The 23,284-nt window shown below is 39.8% G+C and overlaps 1 protein-coding gene and 1 pseudogene across 1 annotated transcript; one reads left to right on the top strand and one right to left on the bottom strand.

The window, feature by feature from the left end:
• The first annotated feature begins 516 nt into the window (after nt 1-516).
• Nucleotides 517-16,880, top strand: FGF8 (fibroblast growth factor 8). The gene is made up of 5 exons (XM_032225877.1): nt 517-548; nt 715-751; nt 2,767-2,947; nt 11,571-11,677; nt 16,593-16,880. Exons 1-5 carry the CDS (start codon nt 517-519, stop codon nt 16,878-16,880), a joined length of 645 nt encoding a protein of 214 aa, XP_032081768.1.
• A 4,626-nt stretch (nt 16,881-21,506) lies between these two features.
• Nucleotides 21,507-22,181, bottom strand: LOC116514165 (annotated as a pseudogene).
• Between the last annotated feature and the right edge of the window lie 1,103 nt (nt 22,182-23,284).

Here is a 23,284-nt window from a genome sequence, read left to right as displayed (position 1 = left end):
TACTGCCCCTCGGGCGCTCCGAGAGTGGAGCGCACACCCACCCGGCCGACTGCCTGCCTCCCCTTCCCAGCTCCGCAGCCGCCAGCCTCCAAACGCCGAGCTCGCCTGCTCCTGGCGCGGAGCTGTCAGCGGAGCCCGTCCTCTTCGCTTGGCCCCCGGAGTCTTCTGACAGCCAGCGCCGCAGCCTCGGCGAAGCTCCATCCGGGCGATCCTCTCTGTGCCGCTCGGCTGCGGGACGCTCTTCGTGGGATGGGCTGGGAGCGCCCAGGGACTCCCTCGTCCTGACCAGGAGGTTGAGCCGCCCCGGCGGGAGACGGTCCCTGCGGGCAGAGCGAAGGGAAAACGAGGCCCGCGGAGAGAAACCGAGAGCCTCCCGCGCACCTCAATCCCTGCTCCGGATTCTTGCCGGTTAACATAAGCCAAAGGAAACCAAGAAAACCACCCGGGCCCGCAGCGCCGGCTTCTGCGCCCGTAGCCAATCAATCAAGTCCCCGCGTAAAAAAAAAATCTCTCAGGATGAATCTCTTCTCTTCCATATTCAGCTATTTGTAAGTATTGAGTCTTGCCGCTTATGGGCCGATTTGGTTTTCCCTCCCCCCTCCCCGAAATAGTCTCCTCGATTTTCCATCTTTATTTCTGCTCCATTTCAATGGCAAAATTCATCTCACCATCTACTTTGTTTTCCCCTCCAATCCCCCTTTTCCATTATTCTAGGCTACTGCACTTGTTTGCTTTCTGCTTGCAGGCACAGGTAAGGACTTCTTTTAATCATTTCTAAATAGCTGCGATGTATTATTATTATTATTATTATTATTATTATTATTATTATTATTATTATTATACGGATAGAGCCAAGATTTCTTTTTCCCCCCCTCTTTACTTTCCCCCTTTTAAAAACTGATGTAATAAAAGGAGCCCCTATGATTAAGAGACTAACTAAGTGCGGGGAGTAGAGAATAAAATGCAAAATGTGGGATTGATTGAGTTAAAGTAAGAATAGACGTGCACTGAACTTCCCAATTGTAAGTGTTGAAGAATCCCGATGGAAAATGAGTGATGATCTATTTAAATCTTAGTAAACTGTTTTTCCATCCAATTTCCAGACTTAAATAAGAGCACATTCCTTCCATTATTATGATTTTTTTAAAAATTATACTTAAGCGATATACATTAATTATAGGAAAGATCTTATTCTTGCTTCCTAGAAATTAGAAACCTCATTAACATATGGAGCAACACAGTCTGATACTCTGGAATTTATAACCCTTTTGGTGTAGTATTGATTGCAAAAGCCAAATGCTTGTAGAAACAATCCCCCTGCAAGAGAACAGGTGTAGGATTCTGAATTAAATTTGGAAGGATCTCTTATAAAGCTGAGTAAACAAATTGAATTCAGTGGATCTGAGTGTAAAGGGAGTGTAGGCTGACCGTGTTGTAATATTTGGGGACACGAGATGGAAATCAAAGAGTATTATCATTGGCCACATAGTCTACTCATTAGAGCAGGCAGAGCAATCCAGAGATGTTATGGAAAGAAATGCCACTAGGAAACCCATGCATCCCTCTGTGTGTGTGTGCGCGCGCACACACACACACAACACACACAAAGGATAAGAGAATTACAAGGGAAGACTTTCTATAAAGTCTATCTTTCAGGAAGAGGTTGCTTCCCTGTATCTTTAGTAGCTGATATGGGGCTGAAGATGGGCGGGGAGACAGTGAGGAGGGAGGCTTTTTTCATGCACTGCCACCCCATGAAGTTGAAAGGAACAAATCTCCTCAACATTTGCTCAGAATACGTCTTTATAAATGTCAGGGGAAAACTAAAACCCTTCAGACTTAAAAGGGGAGCTGGAGACATATTGGAGGTGGAAGAAGAGCAGCCTGAGAGAGGAGGGGAAACAGACACCGGGGGGGGGGGGGGGCTCTGTGGCAAAGCTCAACTGCATGGTTGTGGTTGGAGCTCAAATCGCCGTAGCTGAACCTTCAGCTAACAGGCTCTCGGTAACTTTGAAAGCGGGTGGGTGGGTGGGGAAACCATGGCAAGCTTCTCTATATGGAAGGGCCTCATAAATATTAGTGAGAGACAATTCTGAACTGCCTGGACTGCTGACACAACCGATCCCTGTTTAAGGAGATAAAATACCCCATCCCACCCCCACCCTCATCCACCAGACACTCTGGTCCAGGGCACGGAGCCACAGGACAAAACTCTCAGTTGAAATAGCTGGAAAGCCAATATCAAACCAATAGATACAAATCTAGGCACTGAAAGCCTGATTTCCGGGCAAGTAGGATCCCTTGTATTTCAGGTGATTGTATTTAGGCCAGTTCAGGATTTAGGGTATCTTGCATGATATGGTTGTGAATGATGGGGCAATTTCAGTTGTATTTTTGTTTTCCTTGTTGGGTCTTCCTTGATTTAAAACGTCACAACAGGATTGAGAACCTAGTATAAATCTGCATAATCTCTAGACACATCTCGGAAACCAAAGGAGAGCCATGCCAGTACTCGATTCCGAGCCAGGCTCACCTTTGTATCCCCTCCCGCATGCCTGTTTCCCAGTGATAAACTCCTGGGCAGCCCAGTAACTTTTCAGTCATGGCTAGAATCCTGGTCTTTGCTATATCAACGCATAAGAGTCTTGGCTCTACACTGCACCAACTTGTGGCCCTCTCCAGATACACCAGGAGCACACCAAGATAGCCTTTCTCAGAGGAGTAGAGATTATAATGGTGTGTTGTATATTTTTTAATTTCCTAAAGGTAACTGTTCAGTCCCCACCTAATTTTACACAGCATGTGAGGGAGCAGAGCCTGGTGACCGACCAACTAAGCCGGAGACTCGTCCGGACCTATCAGCTATACAGTCGAACCAGCGGGAAGCATGTTCAAATCCTGGACAACAAGAAAATCAACGCTATGGCAGAAGATGGAGATGCTCACGGTAAGTCTGTCTGTGTGGGCAGGAGCATTGGGAGAGTGGGGGGTGGGGAGGGCATGCACGCAGCCCAGTAATTGATGATTTCCGTCCCCTTTGTTTGCCAGAAATCATTACAAGCATTTGGAATGCAGAAAGCCTCTGACGGAAGAATGTGGGGATCAATATTTGTAATAACAGTATAATGCATTTCCCTTTGCGGATTCAGTCGGAGCTTCTATGGAGGAGATTGGGCTGGGTTTTACACCTGATCACTGGCCACAGAAATGGTGGGATGAGTTGCAGATTTTAAGAATTAAAATCACAGGACGGTGGGAGAATAGGTGTCTTCTTGCAGTATGTTCCAGCCTAACAGTGCAACCGAAAATAAGGAAACTGGGAGCATGTTGTTATGTTAACCCCAGGCTTTCTAGAATCACAGGCAAAACTGGCCTTCAGCTAAGGAAAATAAGCTTTTAGGATGCACAAAATATCTTTCCCAAAGAGAAAAACATGTGAGAATAAAAGACCAGCTGTAAAGTTTTAAGTGAGACTTAGTTTTACAAATGTTCAGTTTATATTCAGTTCATCAAGAATGGACTGCAACAAACCATAAACCCATGTTCTCCTTTCTCACCTTAATTATGCTTATGAAACACTATATAATATTAAATGAGATGCTCCATAATTGCACTGTCTTCAATTTGTGGTCTGTAATGCACATCCTAGTATTGAATCTCCATATCGCTACAATTTATGTATCATGACTACAATTATTGACCTCTCACATTAGCCACAATTTTTTCCTCCCGCATCAAACTATTATCTGAAAAATCAGGCAGGCTTGCTTATATTTAAGGTGGCTGAAGTTTTTATTAACATTTTTAGGAAGCACTGATAGTGAGGGCAAAGTTTGCATGTGTATACAGTATGCAACTTAGTTTTCAAGGAAACTGTCTGAAATACATAATATACTTTGATTCTAAATAAAGGGGGAAATGTGCATCCCTTCTTTAAATATACCGTTCTCTAAAAAGTTACTTAATGTTTAAATAACAGCATTACAACACACAGGAATGAATGATTTGAAAAAGAACATATTACTATTAAAACGATTCAGCATTTGAAGCATAAGAAGCAAACTCAGCAGTGATTTAAAAAGAAAGAGAACACAAGCAGTTTTTCAGATGTAAAGTTTTAGGAGAATTGGAAGTCTGTGAATGTTAAAATAGAGGTTCAGGATTGTTCTATATGAATCTCTGGAGAGACCCCCATGTCTGGAAGAGCTATTAAAAGTCTTCTTACTTTCACCTTTTTAAACATTTCCTGAATACTTTCTGCTCTTCGCAGTCCAGTTAGGGGATCAAGTGTGCCTCGCTGCATTTTTTCTGCATCTACGTAGCCACTTTCCTTTCAAAGTTTGAGCATGAAACATAATTTTTTTACTGGGATAAATCTGTCACTGAAGGGAAAGAATAGAGTTGGAACTGTTAAGCTTTCACCCCTTCACTAACAAAACCAACTTTTCACACCCTTCACATCTTATGTTATACTTATTTTGCTTTTTAGTTATTTTCTTTCTTTCTTTCTTTCTTTCTTTCTTTCTTTCTTTCTTTCTTTCTTTCTTTCTTTCTTTCTTTCTCAAAAAAGTGATTTCTTTCCACCAATGCCCATTTTCTCTGCTGTGACATTTTAATAGCTGGTTTAAGGTCAGGTCCATTTTTCTTGGTTATCTGTCTTGACTGTCAATATCTGACTCAGTTTTATAATTAGGAGTGAAGCCTATGGATCTTAAAGCTTGGTGTCCTTCTGTCTGTAATCTGGCTTTGAATCACTACATCATTATGAGAAGAAGTAGCGTTAGAAATGAATGATAATGGTTGCATTTTCCCCCCCAGTTGTGCCTTTTAGGAAATTTTGCAAGCTCAGAAATAATAATAAAACATATACAACTTTTGTATGTCTTATTGTTATTTTAGGATTGGAATGGGCATTTTGCTAGTTTGGCTTCTTGCAGGCATGTTATCGTTTTCCCTCTGGCAGTTGTATCTCCGTGCCAAAGCAGTGCAGTTGAGTTTGTCAAGGCAGCAGCAATTCAGTGCTAGAAGGTGAGTCCCTAAAGAGGCTCGTGTGGTAAAGCTGACCAACAGGCAATAAATCAGAAAAAGCCCTTTGAAAAGGTAGAAGAGGAAAAAAGCATGTGTTGCTCTGACTGTGTTTGAGGCTGCTTTTCTATGCCTTTCCACAAGTCAGCAGAGGAAGAGCATGAAAACTGATGCTCTTTAAATGTTAACTGCTCTCTTGATCGACCTCCCTTACTCGTGTCCCCCAAAGAGAGATAAATAAGGGAACCTTGTCTATGCAGTTCAATGAAAAGGAGTCAGGGGTCCAATTGTCCTTGAGCAAGAAGGAGATTACAGATGTTAATATTTTATAGACAAAAAAAAGCAATAAAGTTAAAGGACTCATAATAGGTTAGAAGAAGAAGAAGTGATGTGATACTGGAATTTCGCAGATTTCAACCTGGGGATTATAGTTGGTGAAGTCCAAAGCTGGTATGGAGAAGGCTACAGTAGTGTAATCCATATACAGCTCAGCATTCACCCAGGGAAAAGAACTGGTCATACACAGTTTCAAACAGCAAGAGTTAAGAGAGGCAAAAAGAGAGGGTGAAGGGTGAGGGTGATGACATCAGGCTAAATGGCTTTAAAAAGGATTCATTAGGTTTCTGGAAAAATTGGTGTCCATCTCAGTAGCTGAATTGGTGCCATGCAGAAAATGCCCTGCGTGCTTCTACTAGTAGTGTCTATTTCCAATAAGAATATTAGTTTTTAAAAAATACAATTTATTTTGAAAGGAGTTCTCAAGGATCTGGGCAATGAAGTAGAAAAACAGAAGGCGTTTGTAAAGGGGAAAAAATGCTGTTGACAAATTTTAATGCTGTTTCTGCATTATTATTAAATATTACATTATTGGACTGTCTTGCCATTATAGGAAATGGAGTTCTGTTCTAGACAGACTTGATTTGACCCAGCAGTAATTGTGGCTATGCTTTAATTAGAATAAGAGTAAAATAATGTATTTTTATTATAGAACAAACTATGTTTCTGCTGGAAAGCAGATAGATTGCTTGGATAGGGAAAGGTAAGACCATCCAAACCATAGGTTATTTGGAACCTTAAAGGGATTCCCTACCTGATCTGTTTTGTGCCCCAACCTAGTGTGAGAAGGCTGTTTAAGATTTCAATAGTGGTATTTGGAATATTTTGGAGGAATTCATTGATGGCAAACCATCAATGTTCTTTCGATCTTATTGGAAAAACTGCTCCTTGCACAAAATAATACCTTATAGTAGCCACCTTCATTCCAAGAATGGGGTTTTCATCCCAAAAAAGAGATATGCCTAGATTTAAAGTATTTCCACAATGGTGATTTGTAGCATCTTCTCTCATCACCCAGCCACCACATCTCTTTAGTGACTCAACCACAGTTGGATGTCTCTAGAAGATGTTGCAAGTTCTTAAGGGGGATCTGGAGAAAGTTCAGTTGTAGCCCACAAATCTTGCTCTGTGAAAGACAGGGATGGTCTTCTTTGTGACTGGAATCACTTTTTCACGTAGGCTGTTGGGATTCACAGGATATGGCCATCATGAGAATGCATTGGTTGTGCCAGAGGAGAATGGAATTCAACTCATTTTGGAGAGTCTGTACTTTTGAAGTAAAACATGAAAGAAATAAAACAATATCTCATCAAATTGGACAATAAATCAATCAGTTTATTTGGACTGTTATGTGGCATTTCTCAGATGAACATTGGCATTGGAACTGTGGTGGGGTGTGGATGAGTTCAAGAGTTCAATAAAAAGGAGCTACATGTAAGTCATATGTTATCTATCTCTGTGGCATAAAAATGGAAGGGGATAATTTGGGATGAACTATAGAAACCTATGAAATAATATATTCCCAAAAGTGTTATAACCAGCTTCTAGTAACAGCAAGCTTCCATTAATTCAGGATACTCCTGAGGTTATTGTGCCAGCCTTGACTTGATGATAACAGCATCTTGGCTTCCATTAGTTTATTTATTTAGCCCAGTAGAGGGGCTGTTTCTAGGCAACCCACATTGCAGGGCTTGTATGTGGACTTCCGGAGCAATTGATGCAGTAAATAACAAATAAATAAGTTCTTGCATTGCAAGCTGCAAGATGAATAAAAAGAATAAAATCCAAGACTTGATAAAGGTATCAAGTTTTCCAAGACACAGAAGTTGTAGAAGTTGTTTCAGTATTAACATAGTAGCTTGTAGCATAGCAGCCTGGGCACTAACATGTGATCATCCCATGTAATATCTCCTTCTTTCTCCTACCTGAGAAAAGAGAAAAGAAAATGGTTTGCACTTAGCTTATTGCATGGTGTAGGTTCAAGAAGGCAGGGCAAAAATTATTTTTAAAAAGAGACTGAAAGATCTAACTAACTCCTGTAGAAATGTTTGTTGCTTATGGAGAAAGCATACAGTTAGGCTGAGCCTGACATTTTTTTTTAATAAAAGCCTTCCCTTGATTATTTATCAAATATGCACTCTTCCTTGTTGCAAAGGGATCTTTCCTCTGCTTGAGGCAAGCATATCACATCTTCAGAATTGATAGCATAATAGATGTGATATTTACATTGATGTGGCAATTTATTGTTGCTAGGAAAACAAGTTATCCCTCCCAATCTAGCATTCCCCAGACACTCAACATTTCTAGAAGTTACTCATAGTGGTTGGGAATTCTGGGAGCTGTGGTCCAAACAGTATCTAATTGGGCAAATACTTTTTCTTCTGTAAACAGAACAATTCTGGTTGGAAAATGTGACTGTCTATTATAATGATTAGTTAAAAAAAAAAGAACAGTTCCTCCCACTGTATCCAAATATCATGATGGCAAGCCAGACAGTATGGCTACGGATGACTCCACCTGTGTTAACAAGAGCAGCACAAATGCAACATTATTGGAGAGAAGGCAGAGATTAATCCTCCAGGACTCATCCATTCTTCCAAATGGCTACCAGAACTGCAAAATTGTGGATGATGCTGACATGGCAGCTGAGAGACTCTTTTTAAAAAAAAAAATCATCCAGTGTTTACTATAATTTTGCAGTGTAGTTTTAATAATTTTATTCTTCCCCTTATACAGAAGTATGTCTTATATTGGAAACTGATTAAAAATGATAAAAAGATGGAAGTGAGGGAAAGATCATTAGGAGAATTAATAAACCAGGGTTAAACTATTTGTGCAGTTTCTCTTATACTCATGTGTTTGCCCTTAATGTGTAATTCTATTCTTGTGCCACTGTTTTAAAGAGGGTTTTTTTATATTGAAGACTTCAGCTGTAGTATTTGGGGTAAAATTCTGAACCTCTCCAAACTTTACACTGAGCTGGTATAATTCCAGTTGTTCTGCAAGTCCACCAGCCTGGTTTTTCACTGTAGTGCTTTGATATCCAGTCTAAAAAGTAAAATACAAAAAAGATGGGAGGAAGAACAATGGTATTATGGAAAACATTGTGGCTTCCCTTCATTGCTATTTCTCTTTTTCCCTAAAATTCATTACAGGTGAATAGTCTACTGCTGCTTTTGAAAGGACCTTGCAGATAACTATTCTGCAAAGGCTGAAGTGCTATAAAACCAATCATCTGGTTGGCTGAGCATGTTTGTGTTTATATTTGCCCTGGTGTGATTAGCACAGCCTCAGTGAAGTAGGATTTGCATTAATGGATGCAAATTCAGGATCAAACGTGATGCATAACGTTATTTTTTTACTGCAGCAACATTTTAAGTCCTTTTTGGTGAGCGATGGGTAACTTTATGCTCTCCAGATATTTAGATTGCAGCTTCCTTCAGTTTTAGTTGTCATGGCTATGGCAAGAGATATAGTCTACCTGTACTGAAACTCTTGTTCAGCACTGTTGTTCCTGATTGTAACTCTGTGGTACATCTTTTCAATTCATAACATATCTTATGCCTTAAGTATGAATATGGCATGTTCTATCTAGCCTAAGCAAGTTGTGGTTTGTCACAATCTTATGTCCTTTGAACTCCTGTAGAGGATTGGTCATATTGAATGTGAATGAATACCTTTTATGGACTCATCCCAACCCTTACTCATAATGGCTAGAAATTCAAATTTGTAGGAATTATAGGGGAGAATATTTGGGAAGGATAGAAGTAGCAACATAGAACTTTTTATCTCTCTCTATATATATATAACCAAATATTTTGTTGTCGTGACCTTTACTGAATGAAATGGTGTAGCGTAAGGCAACAATTTTTGAAGCAAGGTACCTCAAACGAACTAACTTACAGAATGCTTCCAAAATCTGAGACCCATGACTTTGAGGGAATGAAATTTGGAAAAGTTGTGGCCTCTTCAGTGCTACTGGCTGTTGCTGTGCTGCTGGGTTACTGCTGTGATCATGTGATCTTAATTTCCAAGGTTCCATGACAGTTTCCCAGTCAATCTCATAATTCCTTGCTCCTTCCCTCACCCAGCAGCAGCCACTTACCTGCTTGCTGAAAAGGGAAAAGAAGGACGAGAGAGGGGAGGGGAGGGGAGAAAAAAGAATTTCTGATCATCTTGGTCACTCTGTTTCTCTGTTAGGTGAGGAAATATCTCTAAAACCATGACCCAATGGATTGTCTATTTCATATTCTTGATAGAATGGGGTAGGGTAGGGAAGAGAAATGATCAAATATGGACCATAGAATAAGAGTTGTTTTATCTGTACAAAATAGGATGAATTCCAATCACTAATGCGGACATTATTATAAAGTTACAGAATTTGTCAGCAAAAACCCTTGTCTGCAATGGCTGAAGTATTATTTAGAAAAAAGAAGAGTGGGATGCAATGTAGAGATATATCATCATTTTATGATCAGAAATGGCAAGTAAGAAGTCCAGTTCTTCATAGAAATTTTGGCCACCATTAATAAAAGTTCCACATAGAATCCTTTATGTCTTTCAGACACAATAATATGCCAGAGTTGGAGTGCTGAGATAGTTTTTGGAGAACAGCTGGCTCCAAAACTTGGGTTTTATGGAAAAGCAAGAAGAAAGGACAAGCTATTGATCTATAATTTGCATAGCAGCTCCATAAGTCAATCAATGCCCATTAAAAAACTGAGATTAAATCAATATACCCTCTCAACTCTCACAAAGATAAAATGCATTAAGGGGTGAGCTTTTCTCTGCAAAATCAGCAACCATATAAGGAGGGAAGAAGGTGGAGAAGTGTCTTAAACTGTCTTCTGGTTCTTCATGCCCTACAAAGAATAGAAATGCAATGAAGACAAGATAATTAAGGAACAAATTCTAAATTCTTTTTGTTGCACAGAACATACTGTTGCCTTTAGAAGATACCATTATTTTTGTATTTATTGCTGACCTAGATTTTGTATTAACATCTGATTTTATTGTCTCTCCATGTTTTGTGCTTTCACCATTTGTCCTGAACATCACACAAGCATGTGTGGGCAATATGTTTTTTTTTTCTTTTTTGTGTTCCCATGTGTTCTCATCTTGTCTCTAGACTATGAGATAGACAGGCTTAATCTCTTCTTAGATGTTCCAGTATTAACATAGTATTTTCCCTTTATTTCAACATTGTCCAAGGTCAGTATCGGGGTATACAAAGTCTATAAGATTGTGTTACTATAACCTTGGAAGGTAACTAGATGATTGCAGTAACTTGAAACAAAGAGTTGATGCAGAATAGAGATGCAGGTCCCTATTCTGCATCAACTTTTTGTTTCAAGTTACTATAGGGGCAACTAATTTCATGGTGGTGTAGCGTTTTTCCCCAAATGAAGAATGGAAAAATACTATTTCAATTCGGAAGTCATGAAAAACAGTCCATCACAGATTCCTCCTCTCACCTTCCCTTTCTTCTCTGGTTAGTTAAATTCTAAGAGTTCTAAGTTTAAGAACTTATAAGAATTTAGAATAGTCACATTTTTTGCTTTCTTTATTCTAACTTTTGGGCAAACGGCTGCTGTTACAGTAATGAAATGAATTCCCCCCCCCCCCCTGTTGCGGGGTATATACAACAGGGACCAATTCAAAGAATAATCTTGTGATGTCTTAAAAATTAACCAAGTTATTATCACATAATTCTTCATAGATAAAAAATCCCCCAGTCTTTCAGTGACAAGTGGAAAAACATATTAGTGCTACTGGTATAATTCTTTCATTGACTCCCTTACCATAGGGAAAAAATAATGTACAGTACAGCTCTTGGTTCCCTGTAAAACATATTCCTTTTTGTCTTTGCTTCAAATGGAGACCCTTAAATGAGATTTGGGTGTGGATGGAGCTTCAGCAGGCAAGTTGCTCTGTGTATAGAAAAATAAATGTAAGTGATTTTACAGCCACACTCCAGAGTTTTATTCCTTATCACAAGAACAGCACACAACCCCGGGTCCCTTTTGGCTATACTGTCATTGTACAGAATGCCCAACTACATGGACTATCACTACTTTTCATTGTACTAAAAGTCTTGCTGCAATTGAAAAATGTCATTCTGTTTGGCTTCTTTTTAAAAATCTCTGGGATTTCTATATGATGTTGACCTTATAACTTGGCTTCTTCTTCTGTTGCCTTATTCTTTCCAGCTAAGCTCATTGTGGAGACTGATACTTTTGGGAGCAGAGTAAGAATCAAGGGAGCTGAGACCGGCTTCTATATTTGCATGAACAAAAAAGGAAAGCTGATTGGCAAGGTAAGAAGACAGACAATAAACTTTTGGGAAGATTGTAAGAATATGGCTAAATTGGCTTTTGATGAGGCAGTGGACAATAGCCTTATGCGAACAGGAAGGTAGAAATTTGCTCATTTGCATACTTTCATTTGTTTTGGGAAATCTTCATGCAGCAAGTTTACTTTAACCTCAAGAATCCAGTGTTTAAAGCAGTCAGTTAAATACACTTTTAGAAGGTGGAGAAAAGAGAAGAGGCTTATATCAGTACTAGGTAGGTGACTTTTTGGAATTGGAGGAATATTTGGATAGATGAAAACATGTAGTTGATTTCCTAACTAAATAGTTGGTATTGGAATATAAACTTGACTATTTACAAAATGTTTACACGATGGCAGATCTGACCACTCACAAAACACTTATTTCTATAACCCCAACAATTGCTTAGCATTTTGTTTTCCCACTTGCTTCTCTTTACTATGCCATTGATTTTACTGGTCATAAATAGTCAAGAAAACTTTACACCAGTTTTCGATGCAGTATAAAATATAAACGGATGGGAAGGCATTGCACATGGTCCTGCAGCCATCTTATTGCATGATGAGATCCATCACAAACATGATACTTCAGGATTTGTTTTTCCAACCTCAGACTGTTCATTTTGGAAGATCAACCATTTTAACTTTAAGTGTGTGCAGGCTTGCTGGAGACCAAAACTGTTTGTATTCTAGACAGACTTTGACCCTTGTTAAAATCCAAATGAAACATTCCTGGATTTGTGAAACATATTTTTGAGTCAACATATATGACGAGGGAAGGAGAACAGGGAGATTTTTTAAATTAAGAACATAGAAGTGATGAATTTAAAATGAGAACATTAAAGCGGTGATACTTCTGCTAATTTTACACAATTCACCCATAAAAATTCTATAACTCAAAGGTCTTTTGTAAGAAGACCTTGAAAATGCTGGCTTATCTTTTTTTCTATAAAAGAAAATCATGCTTGGGGCTATAAAAATAATAATTTGTAGAGTGTCCTAATAAGAAACTTAGAATTCGACTCAGAGTCCCTTTACCCACCCTGAAAGCTATTACGTTTAATGCCATGTTTAGATCACAGTATTACGAAGCATTCTGTTTTTTTAATTCTCCCCTTTTTCTATATTTATATGAAGTATTTGCATACTCTTTATTCCACCAATGCTCCATAGAAATACAATTAAGACAAAAGTACTTTTGAAGACAGATCTTAAAATGTTATTAAAACATTAAATTAAACAGTTTGGAACAATCAAAATAACTTAAATATATTTAAGAAGAGTATCTACAAAAGATTTTGACAGCAGTCTAGTTAGGGGCAAACTGAGTGGCACTCCCAGATCTTTTCTTCGGGGTTTGCAATCTAGGCTGCCTGAGGCAGTTAGTTCAGTCTGCTTGATGGTAGGGCCAGTTCCTTCCGGTTAAATCCTAAGGAATTAGACACAACATCAGCATCCTGATCCTTGGGGATTAAAGACGACATTGGGCATGACCATGCAGCCACCAGAAAAAGATTGAGGAAGCTTGGCCCCGAGGCAAGACCAAGCTATTTTACTGCCTGAAGTAGAAGAGCAAATGCAATCTTTCCCCAGAGAACATGTGGGGCAGGGGGCGGGGAATGAACCCTGGCCAAGTTAGTTGGCACCTGAGATAGAAAATCCACAGACTTCTCTCTTAGGTGTAAAAATAAAGTAGCAATTCGCTTCCCCTACTCCCAGAGGACTTTTGGATCAGACATCTCTTGCTGCATCTTCTCAACTTTTGAGCAGTTAATAAAAAATCTAAAATTCCCAATCTCCATTATATTTTGCATTAAGAAAGAAGGAACCAGTTGCTTTCATTTTCTTTGAATTTTGATTGAAAAATGAAAATTCTGATAAAATCTTACTTTAATTTCTTCCCCAATTGTGACATATGGTAACATTGTAAAGTAATTCCTTAAGTATATGTCTTACTTAAAGGCTGGAAGTGACATAAGAAATCTACAGAAAAGAATGGTATTGTTGTAGCTTATTAACATTTTCAATGGAAATGCAGTCTAAAAAAGCTAATCAGGATCTGACCTGTTAATAGTTGAGATTGCCTTGACATATCAGGATTTTAAACAAAATTAGGAAATTGAGAAAATGTCTTTGAATGGACAAATACCAAGGGCCAAAAAATCCTATATGGATGTCTCTATATTATTGTACGGAGTTTATATTCAAAATGTTTACACGTGGGTGTGCGCGCCCGTGTGTGGCAGAGATTTGGAACTGAATGCAGTAACAATATCATTTATTAAGGACTACAGATGGCCCTTATTTAACTACTACTTGTCCAGTAACTTTTCAAACTTATTGTGGTGCTAAATGAGCAATAGTTATGATTGGTCCTGAAAGTTTTGACTGTCACAGTACCTCTGCGACCATATGATTGCAATTCATAACTTCTCTGTTGGCATCTCAGTCATAAGTAAAGTTAATGGTGAAGCCAGCAGGAAGTCACAAGTTGTGATCCTGTCTTTGCTTAATAATGGCCATTATGGAACTGTAGGAACTGCCAATGCTAAATGGTGCAGTCAGGTTTGCAACTCTGTTGTTTAAGGATAGATTTTCTGGTCCCAAATAGCATCCTTGGGAAAGGACTACCTATAGAGATTTTACGTACTGTATCTGTACATTTAACATAAAATAAAGATGTTGCCCTTGTTTTTTTCACATTTTTCTTTCTCTTTCCTGCTCAAAGAGCAGTCTTTGGTTCTATGTTTTCCCCAATATTTTATTTTTTAAAATTGTGGTGGAGATATCTGAGGCTCTTGGAACAGAACCTTGAGGTAGGTTGCAAGCTAGGCTTGGGTAACATGGTATAGTTGAGGGAGATCAGGGAAAATATTTGCTAATATGTCGCAAAAGTTGTATTACATTAGCTGATGAAAAAGCCTCAACAGTATAAAAGTGAAGTGCATTCCTAAGTCTTGCCATATAGATTCATTTCTTCCCATAGGTTCCACTGCTACTCTTAGTAAAACATTCCACAATATATCCAACATGTAGGGATGAAGTGTAGGTCAATATGTGGTGTCTTGTGTTTGGTTTAAGCTCTAGTCAACCAATTAAGGCTTCAGCTTAAAAGTGGCTAATATTACCAGTAAGCAAAGACAGTATTGAGCTAGAAGGATTAGGATTATATCATTGCTTGTCATGTTCCTATTGAAATGATCCTACATTAGAATATGGGATCCTTTATTTTAAATATATATTGTTAAACTTCAAGATGTTTTGGTTTCTTAGCAAAACTTCCAATGTCATTCAACTTTCCATCCAAATTATGAGGCCAGATATAGATAAGTAGATATATGGTATTCCATGATGACTCTTACTTCCTTTTTGACTTGGTTGTCTTTTAGATGCCTCACTTTTCCTTTGCATGTGTCTTCTCTTTATGGTTAGAAAGGATCAGCAACAGAGGAGCGCAGAATTGATGAATCTTGTATGAGATGTCCATATTGGAACCTGACTACCTCTGTCAATCAGGAACCACAACACCACTCAATCTACTATGGATATGCTGTGGTGTATTCTGTGTTCTCAATGAATCTGCATTCTTCTAGTGGCAATTATTCTTTGACATTTTAAGGGGAACATTTTATCTAAACCATATAGTAATTATATACATTCTAGATGTTTCTGCATATTTTTTTTTGACAGAAAATTTATAATATGCAGATGACAAGAAATTCACAAGCAGAGTGATTCCTTTTGGGGCCCCTCTAGATTTGCCAGTTGGTGTAAAGTGTTAGTGTTTGGTTTCTAAACACTCCTATTTAAATCTGTAATGAATGAGGCTGCATTCAAACGAAGTGACACTAATTAGCAGCATCCCAAGTCTACCATGTTTGTAATAAGTGCTAAGGATACTTGGCACCTTCTGTGAGGTGCCATCTTCTGCATCACTTTAGAGTCTAAATATTAAGGCAGGGAAAGATCCACTCTATCTAGATACAGCTTTATTAACTAAAACATAACGAAAGGAAATAAATATATACAAACTATAATTTATACATGTATGTATATGTAAGAGAGTGAAGTAAGTGGGGAAAAAATAGACATGACAAGGTCACATCAAATGCCTCTTTCAGTTTCTCTAACTTTACATTTCTAGAAATATATGTTTGTTGACTAGAGAGTCAAATGAAAGTTGCAGTGTTTGCACTACTGAATATATCCAGCATTAAAATTAATAGTCTTATTGTTAACAGACTCTAAATTTCAATCTAGTTTTTGTGCAAAGTAGGGAAAAAAGTTTGAAAATGACATGTAGTACAGATATACAGCTTTGCAGGTTTTATGGAATCCAGTTGTTAAGGTATTTAGCTGCACACATGGTGGCTGAAGTCTAAACAGATATTATCACTATTTATAGAACTGTTCTAATTCTGATTATACACAGTAGTTTTGTTAAGCAACAGTATATAAAATATTTGTCTCTTTCTATTTAGCTTAGAGCTTTGGGTAATAATACAAGAAAACTCGTAGTTGTAGGGATAAAAGGATAGTCAAAGGATAATAAAAAACAAATAATCATAAGAGTGAATATATGGGTACTCTATATAATTTTTATAAACTTAGTTACTGTATCAGCCACTGCTATTTACAACAGACTCTCTGAATTTATGAGGAAAAGATTTTTCTTCAGTCATGAAATTATGCCATATACAATCATTCTGTTCTTTGCTTCACTAAAGCTGCTTGGTGCAATGGAGCTTAGAATAAACGGAAACAGGAGACACCCAAAATGTTTTATTGGAAGAGGCTTATCCTAAGTGTGAAGTTGATACCTGCCCAAAGAGGCTTTAAGAACAAGAGAGATGGATAAGATGAAAGATGTCAAATTATTATTGATTCTTTTTCACTTGCAGAGCAATGGCAAAGGCAAGGACTGTGTCTTCACCGAGATTGTGCTGGAGAACAATTACACAGCATTACAAAATGCAAAATACGAAGGATGGTACATGGCCTTCACCCGGAAGGGACGTCCCCGCAAAGGCTCCAAGACTCGTCAGCATCAGCGTGAGGTGCACTTCATGAAGCGGCTGCCCAAAGGCCACCAAACCACAGAGCCTCATAGACGCTTCGAATTTCTCAATTACCCTTTCAATCGAAGGAGCAAAAGGACTCGAAACTCCAGCCCAAAGCCATCACCCTGACCTGCCTCACCTTGTCCCACTCAGCACCACTTTCCTTGGCTGGAGGACATTGAGCAGAGACTCAGTTGATGGACAATAACTAGAGACTTACCTATGACGATGGCTATAAAAGGGGATTGGAAGAAGAGGGGGAACAAAACTTGATTTAGTTGTTTATAATTGTTCTGTGTTTTTTTTTTAAAAAAACAAAGAGGCTCTATTTTTGTATTCCAGCTTTAATGCTTTTTTTAAAGAAAAAGCAGTATAATGTTTAAATACTCATGGAAGGTTGCTCTTCACTTAGGAAGATTTTGAGTTCTTTGGGAGGGGGCATGTATTATGTTTTGTTAGATTGGTTTTTAACTTGGGGTAGGGATTGGTAGGAGGTAGTTGATCTAGGCATAAGCATAGAACATGCCCTCCTCAATAAATCATACACTTGGGACCAAATTTCTACCTCAGATAAGATAAGTAACTTAAGAGGATGGAGTCCATCCCCAATTCTTTGTACTAGGGGCTTATTTTGATGCGTTTGTGAAATGTCTCTGATACTTGCAGACAGTAATCTTCCTTGAAGTCAAATTTGTTTAAATAAGTCTTTTAGGTCCTACTCAGATGGGACATGTTCATCATTTTCATTTTTTGTGTAATAGAGAAGAGATGATGAAAACGTAGTGACTGCCCTTGCTGAAGGAGATGCTAAGGGCATTGATATGCTTTGTTCTTTCAATGCTAATCATTTTTCCAAAGGTTTGAATTAAAAAAAAAACCCATGGATTTTTTTTTGTATTTGTTGTTCTGTCAGTAAAGTGTTGATAAGTTAAAAATGATATTTCACCTATTACATTTCCATTTCTAAGGATATCTCATAAGACTGAATAAAATTATCTCGTATACTAGGGCCATCAGAATATTTTCAGACCCTAGGTAATCCAAAGGACAAAAGAAGCCTTCTTCCAGAAGGTTGGCAACTTTTAACCTCTGATCTAAAGTCAATCCTTGAAGAATTTTTCTTAGTATTGCAATTTTGCCACTCTAGAATTTGCAATTTCATTTGTGAGCCAACTTCCCAAAAATGCTTTGAGGAAAATTAGCAACTGAATTGATTTGAGATTATTTTTGATGCCATATTATTAGCACATATCAGTTGTTCTGAACCTGTAGGTACTGATGTGTAAGTATTTGTGTGTGTGTGTTTGTGTGTGTGTGTGTGTGGACGTCACATGAGGTTCAAGTGACATATATGTCAGCTGGAAAACTATCTAGAAACATTTTGCTGTTTTGATCATCTTTTCTAGTTGTCACTGACCAAACATAGCTATTAGATTTATAATCTATTAGTGTTATGTTTATGTTTTCATATACTGCTCTGGATTGAAGATGGATTTTTAAGGCAATAATATAAGTTGATATGTTTTTAAAATTTTCCCTTATACATTAATTTGATTAAAACAGAGGGGGAGGGGGAATCATTTATGAGAGATATACCAAGTCCAAAGGGTTTAATTTCTCACAAACCTTTCCTGACCAAGCAAGCTTTACAACAATATTAATTTCCCACCATCCTCATGACTGTTTCATTCAGAATTTACCAAGGAACATTATTTACCATTCTGTCTTGATTAGACTTCAAATGGATTACTATGTGAGATGCTGATGTTGTTGACTTCCTTTCTGTGCCCTGGTTTAGTTCTTTATCTGAACAAAACAGATTTTGATACAGTGCTCAAACCTGCAGTGGTCTGGAAGATACGTCCTGCCTAAACAGGGATTTCAGAAGGCTTCAATAACTCCGAGGAATGAGATTCTATGTCACAAATTTTAATGGAAACATGTATTTTCAAAGGGTCATTTAAAATAACACCAATAGGAAAAAAAGTATGTTAAAAAAGAGCATGGAATCTGTGAACAACTTTGCTGTAACAGCACATCTTTTTTTTTTTTTTGCTCCTTGAGGGCTTAAAAAAGTTTACTGTATACAAATTGAAACATGAAATTGTTGGAAATATTTATTTAATATGTGCATTAAAATTTCTACTAGTACAAATGGACTTGACGTTTTGGCTCTGTGATTTACAGTAGGGACAAGGATCTCCTAGGAGTGGAAGATGAGACTGGGGAGCAAATCTGCAAACAACTTTGTTGCGGAAAAAAAGATTCGGGCCTCCTGATTTTGGCTCTGAGGCATCATAGAAACTTGGCTGCACTTTCTGCAGACATTCTAACTATGGTTTTCCACTCAGCTGGGTAGAATTTTAATGACCCTTAAATTTTTTTAGAAGAGTGGGAAGCATCAGTGCAGGAAAATTTCAAATGCTAACTTTCAATAACTGAGAATAATACAATACAATAGCAGAGTTGGAAGGGACCTTGGAGGTCTTCTAGTCCAACTCCCTGCCTAGGCAGGAAACCCTATACCATTTCAGACAAATGGCTATCCAATATCTTCTTAAAGACTTCCAGTGTTGGGGCATTCACAACTTCTGGAGGCAAGCTGTTCCACTGATTAATTGTTCTAACTGTCAGGAAATTTCTCCTCAGTTCTAAGTTGCTTCTCTCCTTGATTAGTTTCCACCCATTGCTTCTTGTTCTACCCTCAGGTGCCTTGGAGAATAGTTTGACTCCCTGTTCTTTGTGGCAACCCCTGAGATATTGGAACATTGTTATCATGTCTCCCCTAGTCCTTCTTTTCATTAAACTAGACATACCCTTCTTGGGTTGGCTAATGATTTACATTTATTTCAGCAAAAACTTGATAATTTAATTTTGATTTTTTTTCTTTTATTGTTTGGGTTACTTTCATAAATTATGTTTAAAATGATATTATTTAATAGCTTGTACTACATGATTTAAACTGAAATGCTATATATACTTGGAGGTAAATTCTATTTAACTCAATAGGTTATTTCTAGAAATAAGATTACTCTATTAAAGAAGGTAAATATACTTGTACTTTCTTTAACACTATTAAATTTCACTAAGGAGAAATTGTCTCCTTCTGACAATTTCATTGTCAGAAGGAGACACAGCTTTGAAAAACTAGAAAATGGGGACGGCTCTATCAGCAGTATAAGTTTTTATATATGGCAAAAAAAAGGGAATATGCTAATACCAAATATGAATGGGATGGGGGTGAGAAACGTTACTGTGTGAGAAGTCACAATGGGCTTCACAATCCCAATAAGAAATGTTTAGTCTAAAGGTGTTGATCTATGAGTTGAGGTTGAGGTTTATTGGCTTTATATGCCGCCCTTCTTCCAAAGGCTCAGGGCTGTGTACAACATAAAAGAAAACACATATTACAAAAATTAAAAGGGACATTTGTGATGTACCCGTGGTTCGTCCATGAGGCCAATGTTGAGAAAAGACACGGACATGAGCTTTCTCGGGATGGAGCGACCCAGATTGGACTCTGGAAGCCCCTTTTATTGAGATAGGACAAAGGCAGGAGGAGCAATCAGCATGTGATTTAAGACAGCCTGTCAAATTACAATTGCTAATCTACTGCTCAGAGAAGTTCTGTCTATATATGGTCAAATCCTGGGCGTCGTTGGGTAAGACACATCTAGAGTGAACTATCAGGATGTTATGTTATGAACTATCAGGATGTTATGGAGTACTATCAGGATGTTATGTTCTTTAGGAGTTTGTTTTTTCCTATGTGGTTCAGCGTGGCTGCGCATGCCCTGTTATGCACTGGGTGTTATGGAGTACTATCAGGATGTTATGTTCTTTAGGAGTTTGTTTTTTCCTATGTGGTTCAGCGTGGCTGCGCATGCCCTGTTATGCACATGGGTGATCGCCACACCTACACAAAGAGTTATATGACAACATCTCCTACTTTTGTTCTTTTTTATAACAAACACTGGGGTATTGTAAGGGCTGTGGGATATCTCTTTCCTCTTCCTCTCTTCTCTCTCTGTCTCTCTCTTCACTTTCGCTTTCCCTCTTTTCCATTCTTCTGTCACTTTCTCCTTCTCCCTTCTCTCTCCACTTTGTCTCCTTCTGTCTCTTTCACTCTTTTTCTTTCTTCCTTTCTCCCACTCTTTTATCACTTTCTCTTCTCTCTACTGCCCAACCCGTCCCCATACTTATCTTCGATTAATCATGTTTGCAATAATTCACCTACTTTCCTAAATAGGCGCAGTTCCCTTACTGGAGCCCTCGCTCGCTCAAACACATACACACACACACACAAGACACATGCACAAAACCATTTTTCTCCATTCCAATTCGGATCCTATAAATCAATTGCTCTGTGAAACATCTGTGACAAAAATTCAGGTGCTCAGGCATGAAAATGTCATCAAAGCAACAGAAGAGAAATCAGAAGAGTCAGTAAGAAAGGGAGTAGCAAGAACTCCTTGAGACATGAAATCACGATGAGGAAAGACTAAAAGAGGCTGTCAACAGTGCTTTTTGTTACTGCAAAATAATTTGACCGGGAGTTTAAAAAAGAATAACAAAGGGGAGAGTCAATCCATGATCTCAGAAATGCTGTTTTACACCCCTGAAGGAGGAGGGGGCCTTGAAAGTCCAGGCAAAACCCGGCGTTGAAACCCAGCAGAAAGTCCAGGTGGGCATCGTCCCCCTCGGCAGCCCCACTGTCGAGGTAAGCCAAGGAGGCCGTCCGTCTTCCGTCCTAGCTCAGGGGTAGACTCGGGGGCCCGCCTAAGGCTCCCCGCCACACCAGAAGTCGGGCGCCTACGGGGTCTCCAGCAGCCAGAGAGTGCAAGGAGGGCCGGTTGCGGGTGGGAGGCTCTGCCTGTCGGCCAGCCGGTAATAGTGGCAGTCGCGTCCGTGGGCCGGGTCGTAGGGTGGCGCCAGGATGTTGAGGAAGGCGGCGGGCCCGGCACCCTCGGCCGCGATCTGGTGCAGGTTGTCCTGCTGCGGGGAGAGCAGGCAGGGCGGCGCGGAGGCCATGTAGAGGCAGTGCGAGCAGAGCAAGGCGTGCAAGCGGTGAGGGCAGCCGGGGCAGGAGGCGGCCTCGGAGGCGTCGGCGGAAGCGGTGACGTCGGTGGCGTCCTGGGGCTCCTCAGGCTGCTCGTCAAAGCAGGCGATGCAGAGGGTGCCATAGAGGACCTTCAGCAGCCCCTGTATGCCCAGATGGTCATGCAGAGGGATGCAGGCGCCGGCGCGGAGCACAAAGACGCCCACGCTGAAGCGCGCCATCTCGCAGATGTGCGTTTAGCTGACGGCCGGCTTTTCCGGGGGTATGGGAAGCAGGCGATCTGCCGCTTGAGAGATTGCAATGGAGAATTTGACGATATCCCGAAGCTCCTGCAGGTGCGCAGTCTGAGCCTTCGAGCAGCCCGAGCCCATTACTCACGATTTGGGAGGGTGCTCCATTCGCTGATGGCTGGCCCTGGTTGCGAGACTTTGCCCAGTCGGGGGTGAGTGACTCACGAGTTGGGAGGGTGCTCCGTTCGCTGATGGCCAGCCCTGGATGCGAGACTTTGCCCAGTCGGGGGTGAGTGAAGGGCGGGCGACACAGGTAACCATCCTCTGCTACCAAATGTGATGTACCCGTGGTTCGTCCATGAGGCCAATGTTGAGAAAAGACACGGACACGAGCTTTCTCGGGATGGAGCGACCCAGATTGGACTCTGGAAGCCCCTTTTATTGAGATAGGAGAAAGGCAGGAGGAGCAATCAGCATGTGATTTAAGACAGCCTGTCAAATTACAATTGCTAATCTACTGCTCAGGGAAGTTCTGTCTATATATGGTCAAATCCTGGGCATCGTTGGGTAAGGCACATCTAGAGTGAACTATCAGGACGTTATGTTATGAACTATCAGGATGTTATGGAGTACTATCAGGATGTTATGTTCTTTAGGAGTTTGTTTTTTCCTATGTGGTTCAGCGTGGCTGCGCATGCCCTGTTATGCACTGGGCCATGGGTGATTGCCACACCTACACAAAGAGTTATATGACAACAGACATTAAATAAAGTATGCAAAAAAACGCAACTGATGTTTACAATAAAAATTTAAAATTAACAGCCAAATTAATCCTATATTTTATTTTATTCAGGCCAGGCCAGCTTGCTGAAAAAGCCAACTTTTTAGGGTGCGTTGGAAGGACCGGAAGTTGGGGATTATGCGAAGCTCTGGGGGCAGCTCATTCCAGAGGGAAGGCGCTCCCACAGAGAAGGCTCTCCCTCTGGGGTCACTAGCCGACACTGTCAGGCCGACGGCAGCCTGAAGAAACCAACTCTGTGGGATCGCACTGGACAGTGGGATGCTACTGGTGGCAGTAGGTGGACTCGCAGGTACCCTGGGCCTAAGCCATGGAGGACTTTAAAGGTCATAATTAGTATCTTGAATCGCACCTGGAAGACAACCGGCAACCAGTGCAGGCCGCCTAAAAGGGATGTAACATGGGAGCACCTAGGTACCCCCATGATAACCCACGCGGCCACATT

The sequence above is a fragment of the Thamnophis elegans genome, chromosome 10 (assembly GCF_009769535.1).
Source record: "Thamnophis elegans isolate rThaEle1 chromosome 10, rThaEle1.pri, whole genome shotgun sequence".
NCBI classification, from domain to species: domain Eukaryota; kingdom Metazoa; phylum Chordata; class Lepidosauria; order Squamata; family Colubridae; genus Thamnophis; species Thamnophis elegans.
Note: the sequence above shows the minus strand (reverse complement) of the source record. Positions and strands in the feature narration are given on the sequence as shown.

Bases quoted from the DNA above. Each gene is read 5' to 3' on its own strand.
- FGF8 (XM_032225877.1), top strand. From the start codon at position 517: ATGAATCTCTTCTCTTCCATATTCAGCTATTT. The intron at 752-2,766 runs GTAAGGACTTCT...AATTTCCTAAAG, and splicing joins CTTTCTGCTTGCAGGCACAG to GTAACTGTTCAGTCCCCACC. The intron at 11,678-16,592 runs GTAAGAAGACAG...TTTCACTTGCAG, and splicing joins AAGGAAAGCTGATTGGCAAG to AGCAATGGCAAAGGCAAGGA.